The sequence below is a fragment of the Sprattus sprattus genome (assembly GCF_963457725.1).
Source record: "Sprattus sprattus genome assembly, chromosome: 3".
Taxonomy (NCBI): domain Eukaryota; kingdom Metazoa; phylum Chordata; class Actinopteri; order Clupeiformes; family Clupeidae; genus Sprattus; species Sprattus sprattus.
The window spans coordinates 17159155-17175557 of NC_137922.1; the positions used below are offsets into that span (position 1 = coordinate 17159155).

At 40.0% G+C, this 16403-nt stretch overlaps 1 protein-coding gene across 2 annotated transcripts in view; it reads right to left on the bottom strand.

Annotated features, from left to right (window-relative positions):
• Nucleotides 1-11922: 11922 nt before the first annotated feature.
• Nucleotides 11923-16403, bottom strand: part of gpc6a (glypican 6a) — a 117837-nt gene continuing 113356 nt past the window's right edge. For both annotated transcript variants that reach the window (XM_080835786.1, XM_080835785.1), the window contains one exon: nucleotides 11923-16265. In XM_080835786.1, the coding sequence (XP_080691912.1) occupies nucleotides 16042-16265 (224 nt within the window). In that variant the 3' untranslated portion in view covers nucleotides 11923-16041. The remainder of the gene's footprint in view (nucleotides 16266-16403) is intronic.

Below are 16403 nucleotides of genomic sequence, written 5' to 3' on the forward strand. Positions count from 1 at the left end.
CTCGGGAGTATACATAGATAGATAAAGAAAGAAAGAAATATTTAAAATAAAGCAAGCTGCATACTTTGGTGAACGGGTCAGAGGAAAGGGAAGAGTTCCTCAGTGGAGACTCCTCAAAGCTGAGGATCTGTTTGGTGATGGCGTGTATTGACAGGTTATCAAAGACCAATCTGGACAAAGAGTAACTGTGTTGCAAGGATGTGTACAGAAGCAAGAAGAAGGAAGTCCTCCACAAACACAAGCCCCTTTTATCCGCCAATGAGTTTCATCTGTACTGAGACCAAGAGATCCTGTGTGAAAAACTGACAGCTTTACTCACTGCCAGGATTTAAACCAACGCCCCCCCCCCCCTCCTTCTTCAATGGAAGAGTATAAATCCTTCAATGATATTAAAAAAGACACTGACATTAATTTAATCTTTATTTTTTGTTTGTTTCATTTAATAATATATTTGTAAGCCTAGTTGTAAATGGTAACTGGCATAATTCACTATGGGTTTACATTTCATTACCATAAGATGGAACCATGCTGTGGTGCTTGATGTCATAGTCTGCTTTTTAAATATTCCCTGGTACTATGTACCTATTTTAGTTTTACATATTGCAATGCAGAACTGTAAAGATGTAAAGTTTTGTTATTTTGTTTGTTTTAGTTTTTTTTTTACAGATTGTGTTCATTTTCCCCTCCATACCATCGCGTAAAACGCACCTTAACAAAATGTATTGATAAACTGTGCTAATATACTGTATATTTATACCTTGTGTATAGAGTACAGCAATAAACACTTTCCCATTATTGATGCGTACAGCACTCATCTCATATAAACACAAACAGTGACACAGCGATGCACTAACGCCTTTTTGGCTAAACTGGCTGTGTGTGTGGGGTGGGCTGGTTTTTCTGAGGATGGATACCATAACTGTAATTCTTTTCCTGTTTTGTTTTCAGTAGTGTGCATCAACTACAGTCATTTTGCTTTAAAGTTGTACTTGCCTGTTCCAAATTCGCCATGACTGGCATCAAACAAAGCCACTCGTATAACATGCAACACACTAACATAACGATTGCGAACATGTGAACATCGTTACTCAAAACCACTTCCCTCTTTCCCAGGTATTTTTAAAGGTAGGGTCATAGAGGAAGATCCCGTAGTGGTCAAACTTCAGCAGTGTTATATTGTGCTACATGAAGTTAGCATTTTTAATTGCGTCAGATGAGCTCCTCATGGACAAAATTCTGGTGAATGTCCATCTACATTGTTATGTAATATGTATGCATAATGGAAAGATATAATGGAGATGAGAAGAAGAAATGACCATCAAAGGCAAGTATTCCCATCCCCGTACGAGAGAGACTTCCAGAACATTTAATGTAAGCATCTTTGAGAACTGTGAAAAGCACTATATAAATGGGATGTATTATTATTGTTAATTGAATGTTTAGGAAGACATACATTGACCTACTGCCTCGTTCACAGAGCACCTATGCTTTTCAATCACCTGATTCACAGCATTGCAGCATGTTATTACATCAAAACTCTGCCTAAGGTCTACACTCAGTACAGCAGCACACAAATGGATTACCTGGAAAAGCGGGGAACCCGCTCAAAATGCTTAGTTTGTGTCTCAAAAGTTCATGATTACATCAATGAATATGTCAGTGCCACCAATATGCAAGTCCTTTTGTCACTGTTGGTAACCAAGACGTTGAAATACTTAGTCCACATGTGGTTTTAATGGATCTCTTTCCCTCGCTAGGAATGATAATCACCCTAGCAGATTATTGCGTGTCTCCAAGAATATTATTCTCTAGCAAGTTGAATGCTGTTCATGTCACTGACAACAATTTCAAATAGGCACCAAGTGATTGTTAAAGAATTTTGAGAGAATTATTTGAGAGACTAGACAGTAGTAATAACAAATATAATCTGTATACAAACAACGGGACAATTATGCACACCACATACATTGTTTGAGAAACCCAAGTCATGTTATCCAATCATATTGATCACAGACATTTCACCTTCATTCAGAAAAAAATCGATAGAACAGTAAACAGCAGTCTTTTGAGTCGACCAAACCATTCATGAATGCGTTCTTAGTAGAGAACGTTTACATTGACCAAAATGACCACATACAGTCCATAAATTGACATCTTACAAAACTCCTCTCAGTCTCATGAACGGGAGCCCTCTGGAAGATTTTGAGGAGAGTAAGATTCTGTGTTCAGTAGAGCACAATAGTAAGAACATGACAATGAACACATTGTTGTCTGACATAGTCACTGACATTGTTAGGGGATTTCCCCTTTAGCTGGCATGGCACATCAACTTTGGCTTGGTGGCCTATCAGGTTTTACATTCATTTTTTGCCTTTGAACACTGAACAAAAATGTATCATTCACACATAACCAATCAGGGTAATAAAGCAAACATTCAAAAATTACTGAAATCCACAACTGAAAATAAATTACAAAGAAAGATGATAAATAACAGTTAGACTTTTCAAAAGAGCTGTAGCTGAAAAAAAAAGGCAACAAGAATATTAGCGATTACAGTGCATTTACTTAACTAAGATCTGTTAAAATATGTGTTATTTTAAACACTATCAATACCTGGCCTGTCACTACCTCACACAGTGCGATAATGGTAGGTGGTGAAGCCGGTCGTCCCACCATGGCGGACACAATTTCATGATTACACAGACAGGGTTTGTAGTCCGAGTGGAAATATGTTATTTTAATCTTTTTCAAAATTGTAATGAGAGGTCTCTAGGATTAAGTCATAATTGGAAATTGTGATGAGTTATTGATTCAATTTAGCTGCTTGTAGATGCTATGCATTATTTAAGCCCTTTGTGCTAGTGACCAGACGTCCTATGGGCCTAAGTTAAAAATGGCAGGTCATCAGGCCCTAGGTCAGCAGGCCCAGGGTCAGCATGCATCTCCCCACCACTGAAAGTAAGTTAATGTGGCTATTTATTTGCATTGTATAATGTAGTGGTTGCGGAAAGAGAGCAGTGGCGACTGTGCTGTTGTTGGTGTTTGTAATGTTTCTGCCTTCCCATTAGTTTGAGACCAAGTGTTTCATACTGTTGCTTTAACACAGCCGTGTCGACATCAAATACATATCTGAATTCATCAACCTTCTATGTTAACACAGACACTTGATCTACAGGATTTTAAATCTCATACCAAAAAGTTGTAGTTTAGTCTGAAGTAGGATAAGCAATTTTGGGACAAAATGAGAACTACAGAAAAACCAAAACAAAACACAGTGTTGAGGGAAAGTCATTTGCTGCATTGAATAGGTGTTCCAGGGGCCATAGTGTGGTGGTGTATGTGAATGTGTTTATACGGATCATTTCCATCCCCCTAAACATGAGGCAGTCATCCAAATCGCCATATCACCTCACTCGGGCCAAGATACAAGAAGTGTTAATTGATTCTGTTCACCCTCATTTGGGCCACTAGGTGTAATAACACCAACTGTCCCGCTTTTGGCTGCACTGCGTTAGCACGCCACAGGCAGTCTCTATGAGTCTGTTTCGGACAATCAGCAGAGCTGCTGCAATCAGCAGAGCTGCGATGGCCGTAATCCAGGTGCCATTACAGCATCTAAGAGAGGGTGACTTTTCCATCCACACATGAGGAGATGGGCAGAGTCAACCGAAGCCATCACCACTGTTCCCCCGGGTCACTGGCGTGATCGACGGCACCCCCATCCAAATTGCTAAAGATGTCCATCTAGTGCCTGAAGGAATGCATCCCGTGGGCCTACAAGTAGGTCAACAGGCCCCTTAAATTCCCTTTATTTCCCAACACACCCTTTTCCTCCATTAGGCTTGCTTTCTCCCCTAGTTTCCCCATTCCTTTCGTTTTAGTCATTCATTTTGCAATATTTCCCCCTCCCACCCTTTAGTTTTTTCTTTAATTTTCTTTAATTTAATTTCATTATTTATCATTATATATGTACACATTGAATGATTTAGGTCATGTAACATATTCACAAGTGGGTACAGAACATCCTCTTCCATCCAATAGGACTGCATTAGAAATACATAGGCTGACGTCAATACATGAAGGTTCACAGCAGGAGCACATGTCCTCTCTATTAATAGATACAGAAAGTTTCCTACTTGATTGATATACCCTACAATCATACCACAGTCTTGAACTGTGAATCCTCTATATGTAGCCAACTCAACCAGCTCCCGCTCTACCAGGTGCACCACAAAAACACATTTGAGCGAATTAATGTTGAGCTACTAGGAGAGCTATGTGTAAGATTATGATTACAAAATGTGTAAGATTATGGCACCCCCCATTTTAACATATGCCTTAAATCATTTCTTACTTTTCACGTGAGGCCTGTGTGAACTCTCCTCTGTCTGTTTACCCCAGTGTTGTCAAATCACTGTCCAGCGCCTTCCTCCATTAAAGAGACCTTTATAGCCTGGTCTGCAGTAGCCTTGGAGGTCAGCTATGAATATTCTCCCACAGTAATGTATTGGCGCTCGGGGAGTCTATGAAGGATTAGTCTGGAATTATATCTGGGGATTTGAAAGTGACAAATAGGAACAAACGGTTTGCCAAAGCGCAGACATTTCTTGGCCCGGTTAACTGGTGTTAAAGCTGGCCTGGCGGTGCTCCAGCGGGGCAAGGTTAAGTCTCTGGGTCTTGTTTATGACAGTGTTCCTGGATGGCGTCCAGAGAGAGAAGAGGAGGACCCGCTCAGACTCTCTTTCACTTCTTAAGTATTCAGCTGTGAGGTAACTAACTATCCCATGGCTTTACTTCTAGTTCTACTTCAAAAGTAAGCTCAGAATAAAACAAGGAAGTCTTACCATTTTGTGTTTGAGGTGTCAGTGGTCTGGTAGTTAATCAACATTGCTAAAAGAAAAAAAAATCTATCTATATACTTGAGTTATGTGTTATCGGCGAGACTGGGAGTCCAATCTATGTGCACTGACATAGTTTGTCTGATGAAACTAGTTTCATTGTTTGACCTGAGCAAGTGTCTCTGCCTCCACGCCAACTGAGATTATTTTTAACCCTAGTCAGCAGGTTAAATCCTCATACCACAATACCTTAAACCTTTTCCAGATAAAATAAATCTAAAGACCATGTCAAACACGTGGCAGGATAAAACATGAGGGGAGAAAAAAAAAAGAAATCTGTGATTGTGTGTTGACCTCTGTTGATATCTGAGCTCAAAGGGCTCCGTCCCATGAGATCAGCTGTAAGATAAAGATACGAAGTGTGGGGGTCATCACTGTGGGGGCAGCGCTGGATTCCTAAAACTCGACTCCTGGACCAAATGTATTGCCTTCGACCTAATGGGAGATGTCACTGAAGTGAGACCTGCCTTTTAATGATGAAACCAGGCTGTGTATCTGTCTTTCTCTACCCCTCTCTCTAACATCCCCCCTCCACTCCCCCCCCCCCCCCCCCCCCCCCCGGTAAACTCGGCCACCCTTGAGCTGTCATGCCTGCCTGGTTTTCTCCAGAGGTGTGAGAAAGTGAAAAACAGCCCCATCAATATTGGCTTTCCCTGCTGTCTCCCCCCATAGTGCTAAGAGCCTCAATTTACCCAGTTATGCTTTTCCACACCAGCCAGGTCTTCAGTGCAGCTTTCACAATAATGTGAAATGACTTTGGCTTTTTGTCTACTTTTGTTGTTTCTTGTGCAGCACATAACAGAATGAACTCAGTCAAGACTATGTGCAATTGTGGTCTAATGTTCTATATACAGTATGTTTTTGGCTATACATTTTCAAATGCTCAACTGCTCAAATAACAGTAATTAATTCAGGGCTTTAATACAGTACTCCACTCAGTTTAGTATATAATGTCATATGTAACTACCCCCTAAACCAGAACACTAACTGTACATCTATTAGCAACATGTCCTTATTAACGTAAGTGAACTAGTGAATAATGATATGCACTCTTTATATATATATATATATATATATATATATATATATATACAGTATATATATATATATATATATACAGTATATATATACACCCCTATACCTTAGGGTTTTTAAGATAAAGTGACCCAGAAATGTCAACAGCTTTGGTCAATCATCGGAAATTAGTCTTCATATCGAGAAGTAGATGATCTGATGTAATTGCTGTAATCAGTGGTTCATATGGTCTATCATTAAGAAGGTACATGTGTGCCTAAGTGACCTTAAGTTGATAAGATTGTCAGGTAGACAACAAGAAAACAGAAAAGCCTTGCTTGTCTATGACTTCCCTTTTTTGATGTTTGGCAAAATATTTGGAGAATGTACCAACAAGAACATAGAACAACAGTAATATCATGTTAATCTTGCCAGGCAATTTACAACATCGTACGTTTATCTTCCTTTCCCCTTAAAACAGATTGTTCATTTTCTCTATAGATTGTCGTCCAACACAGTTTTTCTTTATTCTAAATTGTCCAAAATGTTTCTCTCTTGTCTGCTTCTGAATGATAAATCACTCCTGATAACTTTAGCTAATTCTTCATGATGTGACTAATGGAAAATGCACCGTATTTCCATACCGCAGAGGTGTACGAGTCCTTGGTGGATTACTTTCGTCTTTCCAGAAAGTGCGACGTGATTATTGTAAACTGGCAGCCTTGGCTTTTGAGCTGTGAGTCTTGTGAAATTTGTATGAAGGTTGACTTGCAATAATTTCCAGGTGTCAAATGGTCTTCAGGAATTAGCCAGGCAAACAGAACACACGATGAGGAGGAACTGCATTCTAAATGTCTGCCACTGATTTTCCATTTTTTTGAAAGCTAGTTGTAGAAAACAAATTTGACAGCTTTGATGTGCAAACATTTGGATTTGCATATGGAACTGTTTTGTTTTTCATTGTGATGTCCTTGCTACTTCATGGTATTAGGCTACTCAGAAGTATTTTCTAAAATTACCATAGACACCTAATTGATCCTAATTGCAGTTTGCCGTTTGTGTGGCTGGCTGTCTGGTTGGTTGTGTGTATATGTAGCTTGCGGGTGCAACAGTTAGTGTCAGCTCTTGGTATAAGATACATGCAGTACTACATGCAGTTCCAGAGGACATAAGACTTATAAAAGGAAGATTGTTTATGAGGGAAACCAATTAATTCACATTCAATAGTGATAGAGACAGAGACAAGCCATGACAGGCCTCTCAAACATGGGGCCGTTTTATATGTGTGAGTTTGAAAGTGCAAACTGTTGTTTGTGCCATATTAAAAAGGCAGTGCACACAATGGATCCACCTGAAGTCCTTTACAAATGCAAGATAAGAACAAATTAAAATAAGATTAAAAAATCGACTATGAAAGAAACTATGCTGCAGCAGCATTAGCGGCTCATGTGCCAGAACCCGGGTTTGACCTCCCAGCTGATGTTACCATTGATGTCCCACTCGGTGTGGCTCAACTGGTGTATTAAAGTGCAAATAGTATGAAGGTTACGGCTAAACTGGTTTATCAAAGTGCAAATAGTATGAAGGTTACGGCTCAACTGGTTTGTCAAAGTGCAAATAGTCTGAGGTTCATGGGTTTGATTTCTATCAGTACTGCGGTGGCCATGCTTTATGTGTCTTTTAGATAAAGGCTGAAATGTAAATTATTGTAAATGTAAGTATTAGACCAATCCTTTTCTTTCAATACCAACACCACTTGAATGTGTGATAAGAGTATTGTTAAGTTAAAATGGATTTAGGATAATGTTAAGGGAGGGAGTCTGTTCTACATCTGTAAAACTAGAACAGTGTCTCATTTCAATCCATTGGTGTACTAAAAAAAAACAATGAAACATTTTAAAGTAGTTTAATAAATATAAACTGAAACTTAAAACAGAGTATATTGCTATATTAAATATGTCAAATACACAAACTTTATTTTTGTAGTGGAGGGGTGGTGCTCCTTTTTGTTCAGTGTTAGCATTCATATTATATTGAGGTGAGGTGGGGTGTGATGAACTGATGCGCTCCACTGAGCATACTGGACCCCAGACATCATGTCATTCTGGGAAGAGTTCCTTGTTTTGCGTCATTCACACTCAATTCATAAATCTTTTGCCTTATGATCCTCCTGACATTCATTCTTTTTGAAGATTCCTTTCTGCATTGCATGAGATCATTGCATTGCATTAACCCTTCTTTACCAATGTATTCATTTTTTACACTTTCCCTTCCTCTTCACTGAGGTTCCCCAACATAAACGTAAGTAGTAAGTAGTATTATTTCACATTTCCTAATATTTATGTCTTGCTTGTGAAGAGATCAGTTGTTCACATTCACAAATGATCAGCCCTAGCATTTAAAATGACCAACATTCATGGTTGGCTAATGTAAATACATACAGTAAGCCAATGTTAATTAGAGAAACCTTAACCTTTGATTGAATGATTTGAAGTGTATTATCATTTCAAAAGGGTAAAATGTATTTAATTGTTCCTTTTTTGGTATGGTATGGATCACTGATCTGGCACTTAAGGAATGTTTTGTTCGCTCTGCGACTTAAAGCGCATTAAGACAGTAAAAGGCCTGCATGTAAACTGTAAACATCTAATCTTATCTTTGCTACCAGACATTAGACTCCACCTGCACTCCCCCACCATGCAGGTGAGATGGGATAGATTCCATTACAGGCTTGATTTACATTTAGTTTGTTTCTTTATTCCAAGTAGACTTATTTAGACCTTTCTATGTTTAGTGGGCAGGCTGATGCAGCGATCCCCCTCGACTTTAGTCTGGCTTTTAGTGACATCTCGTTGGTTGATCTCTCTACTGTGACATTGTCCGGAGAGCAGGGGGGGATTTTAGTTTGTCGCAGGAGCGGGCCAGCAACAATGGAGCCCGTGGGGTGATTCTGTGACTCAGTGAGATCGGAGGCCACAAACAAGCTTTACTATCTCCAAGCAGAGCTGGGTTGGACTCCAAAAACAATGATTCCAACCCAAAATAATACACATCATTGAATCGTCATAGCCGTTCATTACTATTGCAAGTTTTGAGGAGTGATTGTCAGTCGAAAGGAACCAATTCTATTCAGAACAATTAAATTCAATTCTTCTATTCAGAACACAAAACAGGTGCCGGTGAGGGTATACTGAGATAAGGAGCAGTGTGAACTCAGAACAGAACCTGACCTACACTGAAACTCTAACAAAGCCTATAAGACTATATGCTGCCACATCTGATCTAAATAGGAACATACTCTAATGTAGAACACTCTTTTTCCGAAGGGAACATTGATTCCTCAAATTGCCCTTTCAGCTTATTTATGGCTTTCATTATCTGGCCTTGGGGACAGGGCCCATTTAGTTTGTAAATTCTAAAGAGAATAGGAAATTGAAAACTCAGATTTAATTTTGTTATAAGTCTTTTTTTCAAGGGAGTATCTCTGTCTCCAATACCCACATCCCATTAACTGTAAGTCATAGAGCAATTACAATTAGCCTGAAAACCAGAAAGGAGTTCATGGAAAGTGATTTCAGCTCAGTTGTTCTGACCTTGATAGTCGCAGGTAGCCGCTCATATTAAAAGATAAAAAAGATTGACTCAATTAGTTACTACTTATATTGACAATCTGTATGAAGAACTACTACCTTTGCAATGAAACGAACAGCCCTGATTCCAATCCATGCAAAGACATTCAGTGCAGATGAACCTCGAGAGAAATTACAAGTACAAATCATTATAGTAAGATTGATACAACAGAAATTGGTTGCGCCTTCCCGCTAGTAAAACATAATGTTATAGTGTGACCTTTTTGCCATTATAGAGGCATAGGACAAGTATACTGTTTCATTACTTCACTATTTCATTTTCAGTAGCAGCTATTACCAGGTATTAGCAATGCAGCTGTACCAAACAAAAATGTTAAGCGGCGTTCAATGTCAGCTACCTTCCCTGAGACATTTCACTCAAAAACGAAAATTGTGTTATGTGTAATCGTCCGCATGCCAGTAGAACTGAATCAGAATCAGCTTTTATTGGTCAAGTTAGTTTGCACAAACAAGGAATTTGTCTTGTATTTGTCTTGGTCGTATATTTCTCTTTTTCTGTGGCACACAAAAGTGAGCTCCAGCAAAGCGTTTCTAATTCTACAGCTCGGCACTTACTGTGAGTGTCAACAGTAGCCAGCAGGTTGTGGTCACTGACATTTTGCTGGGTGACTCATGTTGTACCCACTGACCAGGACATCTGAACCTAATGGCTGAATAGTGTCATGAAGCTTAATTGGTTCTGGCAGAGTTTTCAGATGTTGTGTGATGCTTCCCTTCAAGCTGAATGGGTATAGCTCTCTTTTCTGCATTTCTTCAAATGCATTCGCTATTTCTGCAAAGAAAGCTACATTCTCTCATGCAAATCTGTTGATTGTTTATAGTACTCCATACTTAATTAATACAAACTTGTTCTTATTTGTGTAAGCATGTCATCAAGCACATCGCTGTAGGGAGAGGGACACCCTTAACATATATTGCCACCCACATCAAAGACAATGCTGACTTATTCAGCTAACATAATATTCAGAGAGGAAACCCCTGAAATTCACTGTGTGGCCAAATATTCTTGTGCCTGTGACCTGTAGGGCAGAGACAATGTGCTGAAGGAGAACAGATTCATTAGAGTAATTAGATAAAAGTGCCAACCAACATGTTTACCTGCTTTTTCTTTTACAAAAAAAGGGGTTCCTTACAGGGCTGTTAGGAAGAAGAGGTCAGCAGTTTGTTAAAGTCACTTAAGCCGTTTCCTGGACACCACACACAAAATACTGGATGTATGCCGTGTAAGTAGTGAAACAGAACTCAAGCAGGTAATAGTAGAGAGTGGTTGTGCTGATCTTTCTCTTCCAGCATAGTGGCAGTGCAAGGATGGTCGACGTGTGGCGTATTCTTGAGAAGAAACTTGCTGCACATTCACTGCCATAGTGAAGTCTTCAATGTCAGTGCGAGGGAAGATGAATGCATTGGCAACACATCTGATGAAGATGACGAGGGAAGATGAATGCATTGGAAACACATCTGATGAAGTAACAGATGTTTCCTTTTTTTTGCAAGAAAGAGGGCCTGACTGTTATTATCACCCTTTTCCTTTTGGTAGGCTTTTGCTTCCACTTTTTCATGACTGCTTATGAAAGAGGTCTTTTATTTGGATGAAATATTCCACAAATTCCACACACAAAGACTTTTAAGCCATCCCATGTTAAAGGTGAAGTATTCATTTAACAGCTTGGTTCATTCAGCAGAAACTGCATAAATGTGAGATTTTTTTTTTGTTGGTAGGAACAGGAACGGAATCAGCAAAATAGTGATTTTAGTCCTTTTAAATATGAATAGGTAGCTTAAAGTTAGGAGCCAAATCTCATCAGATGAAGAATTTCTGGTCATATATAAATGTCATTATTATATTCATTATATGTTGTTTCATGACCCTGTTTCTAGCTTGATAGATGTTTTTTTTTGATTGGCCGGTCCTGGTTCAATAGTCCATCTGGAGCAGAACTGGTACATTGCTGATGACAACCATTTCCAGTGTGTAACAACTACAGTCAACTAACGATTCCCTTTTTTCAAATAGTTAGTCAAAGGCTGCCACTTTTTCAATAAACTCCCCTTTAATGTTTTGCTATAGGGCAGTATAGATTGGAGATTTATTGTGCTTACTTGCACATTTTACACAATAAAAGTATTGCAATTACCTTTTCTGGAAAAATTAGATTAGACACAATTTATATAAATCTGAAGTCTATTCATTTTCATTGACTCCCTTTTCTATTGTTTAGAAACCATATACCCCCTTAGCCAACAGACAAAAAAGTCTCGACTACTATTAAACATTCAGCATATTATCCTCATAATTACACCAATAGTCAATAACACAACAAAGACTTGATTATTTTTATATAAAATGTTTATTTGCACCCCTTCCATTACTTTTCTGTATACAAGAGAGAATAACAAAACCCAAATATGCAATCCATTGAACTTCTTAAAAAAAAAAAAGGAAATTGTAAGGCATGTCTGCTTGTATGGCGTAAACATCGCCGTTAACATCACCCCTATTAGCTTAAAGCAGCGTGCTTTTAGCAGGAACTCCACGGAGTACTTCTGTTTTTTTTTTTACTCCACTGCCAAATTGTAATGCAACGCACGTCAACATGGCATCCTCTAACTCACATGTAAACCTCACGTAAAACAGAAAGACGAGCGGCGATGCAGAACTGTTGAGTCAAAGTGCAATGTCAGCAGAGAGAAAAAACGGACAATCAAGGGCATTCCTTTTCTTATTCTCTCACTGGGATTTGACTGGTTAAAAAGCAGTAACAACTTGCTGAATGTTAAAACCAACAGACATACTACACGCCATGCAAACCATGTTCTCACAGTGGGGCACCATTTCTAACTGTGCTTTAGAAGAATTGAGCTTTTTCAGTTGGACAGCAAAAAGATGCCCAGGCCACTTCTGAAAATCATTACAAAAACCAATAACTTCCCATTCTCCGAATCAGAAATAAAATGGTGTAGGAGGGATTGGGTAGGAAGGAGAAAAAATTCAAGTCAAGGAGTTGAGATCTATTGATGAAAAGTCCACATTTAATGTGATGATATTGTAATTAGGGCTGTTCACCTTTGGTGAGGCCTTTGCCTCTGCCTTTGCCTCTTACTCAGGTTATATTCATGATACCACACAGACTGATGCAAACAGAGGTCATTCTTAGCGAACAGGGAGAACCCACTGAAGGAGCTATACATTCAGACAAATGTATCCACGATAAGGGACTGCTGAATTATCTGGTGTGTGTACCTGATGTAATCCACTGATAACAGTACCTGCGGCCATAAAAGACTGCGAGGGGTAAAAGAGAGAGGGGAGTAATTCTTTACTGAAATGAGGGGCAGAACACTTGCTCCGTTTCCCAAGCTAAGAGGTCCTTTGTGTTGTGTGCAGCGACAAGCCCTTTTGGGACTCACAGCCCCTCTGCTCAAGATGAGGGATTTCACTCCCGAACAAACACTCACTCACACACACAAACACACACGCACACATACACACTCTAAAGAGAGAGAAAGAGAGAAAAAAAGAATCCTGGCATGCGTGTTTGAGGAACACACAATAAAAGAGGCTCCTTACTGTAACTGCACCAGATTCTTCACACAGGCTGCTCAGCATGAGGAGAGCAGCTCGCCGGTGCGCTCGACCTTTGCACTATGCTCACACACACTCGACCCACTGAATTTCTCATGTCCAAAACCCAGTCTCTTACCAGCTCTAGGGGGAGGAAGAATGGTTCGCCCTCACAAAGCCCAGGATTGGACACACACATACACACACACACACACACACATACACACACACACCCATGCACACACACACACACTCATGCACATACACACACACACACACACACACACACACACACACACACACACACACACACACACACACACACACACACACACACACACACACACACACACACACACAAGCGTACCTGTTCCTGCTGCCTTAACAGGCCAGCCAAATTTCCATCTTTTGTCCCCCAACTTAGTTTTCCTCCAAAACACACGGACCAATTCCAAATAGAACTCCCTTCTACACTCAGGACGTGTGGCTCCGTGAGACAGACTGTGTCGGAGTTAAGTTACCTGTACTTCTTTAAAAAAACGGGTTTTATATGTTTGGAAAATCCAATTGTAAGACATTCCAGCTGCCACAATGCAGTGAATGTCATTCAGGAGGGAATATGTGAAGGAGAAAGAAGTTTTCTTAACAGGGCAACAGAGAAAAACTGAGTCAGCCACACAAAATGGAAAGACTGAAAAACTGTGACACAAGCATGTGATTAACTGAGTTTAGCTCTCTCTCAGGGTTTTAGGGCGAATACGAGGGTGTAACATTTGGCAAGCTAACAGCGTGTGAATGCAACCTAAACCCCTTAGAATGATTTGCTCACTGTACATGGTGACACTTCAACCATACCGTGTTTGTACAGTCTGACAATGCAAGCAATTTCTCCCCTAGGAGAGTCCTCATTAAACTTCAGTCCCAATCACAGAGAATAAGAAAAAGCCTATTAAATATGATTGACATACACAGTATTCACCTTTCGCAGGGGTCTTTGTTTTCAATGTTTTGGTGAGTGCAGCTCATTAAGCCAATTCCATATCAGTTCTTACATCATTTGAAATCAAAGTGCTATCACGACATTCAAAACTTGTTCGGAACGAGACCCGGGAAGTGACAGGGGCGGATAAACGTACTCCGTTCCTTGCTGCTCACAAAAAAAAGTTGACAGTTAACAAGAAAAGGAAAAGAAGAACTCACATCCATTGAAAATAAAACAGGGGCCATGATATCAAAAGCACACAATGAAAATGCATTCTCACTCCATGGAAGCTTCAACTTAAAATAAAAACAAAAAAAAGTATGATGAGATCTCGATGAACTTTTAATGGGTTGACGAAAAAAAGGACGTAATGTTTACAGACAGGTCAACCCTGAGTGAATAGATAGAAGGTTAAATTCTGTGGTTACAAAAATAAATGGTTAATACATACTTGGCTGAGGAGATATACTGATGTACTTTGAAAAGCAAGTTTGGATCTACTAGCAACACCCGACCCGCCTCAAAAACAACCCCTTCCCCTGCTCAACCCCTACACTTACCAGGGGGGAATTTGTGGGAAGTTTCAATGAATCATACAGTTATCAGTGTGGTGTGACACTGACATATGTGTGATTTACAGTAATGGGTTTTAGATGGAGGAGGGGGTGATCAAGGTATTTCATCAAGACAACACATGTGCATCACAAATTGCTAAACATTTGCGCGTTCTGGACAAGGGGCATGACTTCATTCACACGAGCCAGATTAGCTGTATGGGCTATTTACTTAGTCCTTCGTTTGCAGTCAGACTGATTGACTTCACCAACATCAATGCTCTCAAAACAAAATAGAAAATAAATTAATGCCTGCACTTTAAAGGAACAGACTGCCAGAATAAGCATAATAAGCTCTGTTAGATATGATGTTAATTTAGATCCAATGTTGATAGACACTAAAATATAGCCATTTTTGAAAATATAAATACATTTTCTTTTCTCTGCATAAGAAAAAAAAAAAGATTAAATTAATAAAAAGATTGGAACTAACCAAATCTGTGCAACAGCTAAAGTTGTTTATACTAAGACTTTCATGTACTGTTTACTTTCAAATGTGTGCAAAACTGTATTAAGCTTTCAACTCGTTAACATTTGTCCTAATTTCTGCCTATTCACAGCAATGACACATCCTTTGTGTGCATATGCTGAATTCAAAGCTCAAAGAATTCAAATTCCTGCTGACAGCCTTCTCATGTTTACTCAGAGTGGAATGTGAGTATCTACACATCACCTGTTTTCTTCTGTGTTGTGCTGGGGCTGATAGGGGGGGGGGGGGGGCAAAACAGACTTCGGGGTGTGTGTTTTTTTTTTCCTTTTTAATTTAAAGGTTTCATTTAGTCAGTATAAAACAAAACAACGAAAAATAGAATTTATTTTCTTTTTTTTTTAATCTTTTTTTGTCCTTTTAGTATCTCACGGTTGTTCTCCAACTGAGCGCCCTCCGCCTCAGAGATGAAAATGAGAAGAAAAGTAGTTGGCCGTATTGAAAGCTGTTTTGGCGGTGGCACCAGGCATTCTTTGGAACAAGCAGGATGCAGAGGTGCGGCTCACGTTCGCTTCCCTCCCCGCAGCAAAGCTGTTCTCCACCAGGGTTTCTTTACTCTCGTTTAACTTTCATTTACGTTTGTACTCTCTCGCTCTCTCTCGTTCGTTCTCACTTTCCAAAACATTATTTTTTTCTCCGTTTTTTGTTTCTAGTTTTGATTTTTTCTTTTTTTGTAAAATTGTCCTATCCGGAAGGCTGACAGCATGAACGTCCACGTCCGGCCTACGCTGTCCGTCATGTTTAGAGAGTCCATGGTGATTCCGATCCCCCCCTCTCTCTCACTCTCTCCCCCCCACCCCCCCATCCCTCTCTCTCCCACTGATCACACTACCATTATCTCCACTGCCAGTGCAGGACCAGCTGCAGGGCCAGTGACGTGAGGAGGGTGGAGGAGGCTGCCAACCAGGATGCAGAAGCTCCGGAGGCAGGCGCGGTGGCGGCCCGCCCGTCGCTCCGGTCGGCAGCCACCACGGGGGTCTCAGTGCCGACGAAGTCAAACTCCGTAGTGCACCCTTCTGTGCAGCCGCTCCCGCTGCCCGAGCCACTGCCCTCGTCACCTGGGGGGGAGACACAGGTGACACACACACACACAAGGAGGTGTTGAGTATGTACAGAAATATACGTGCAGACTCTATCATACACACACATTCGTTTTCTAAACATAAAAAACACAATTCAGAGGGTGTTTAAACCCA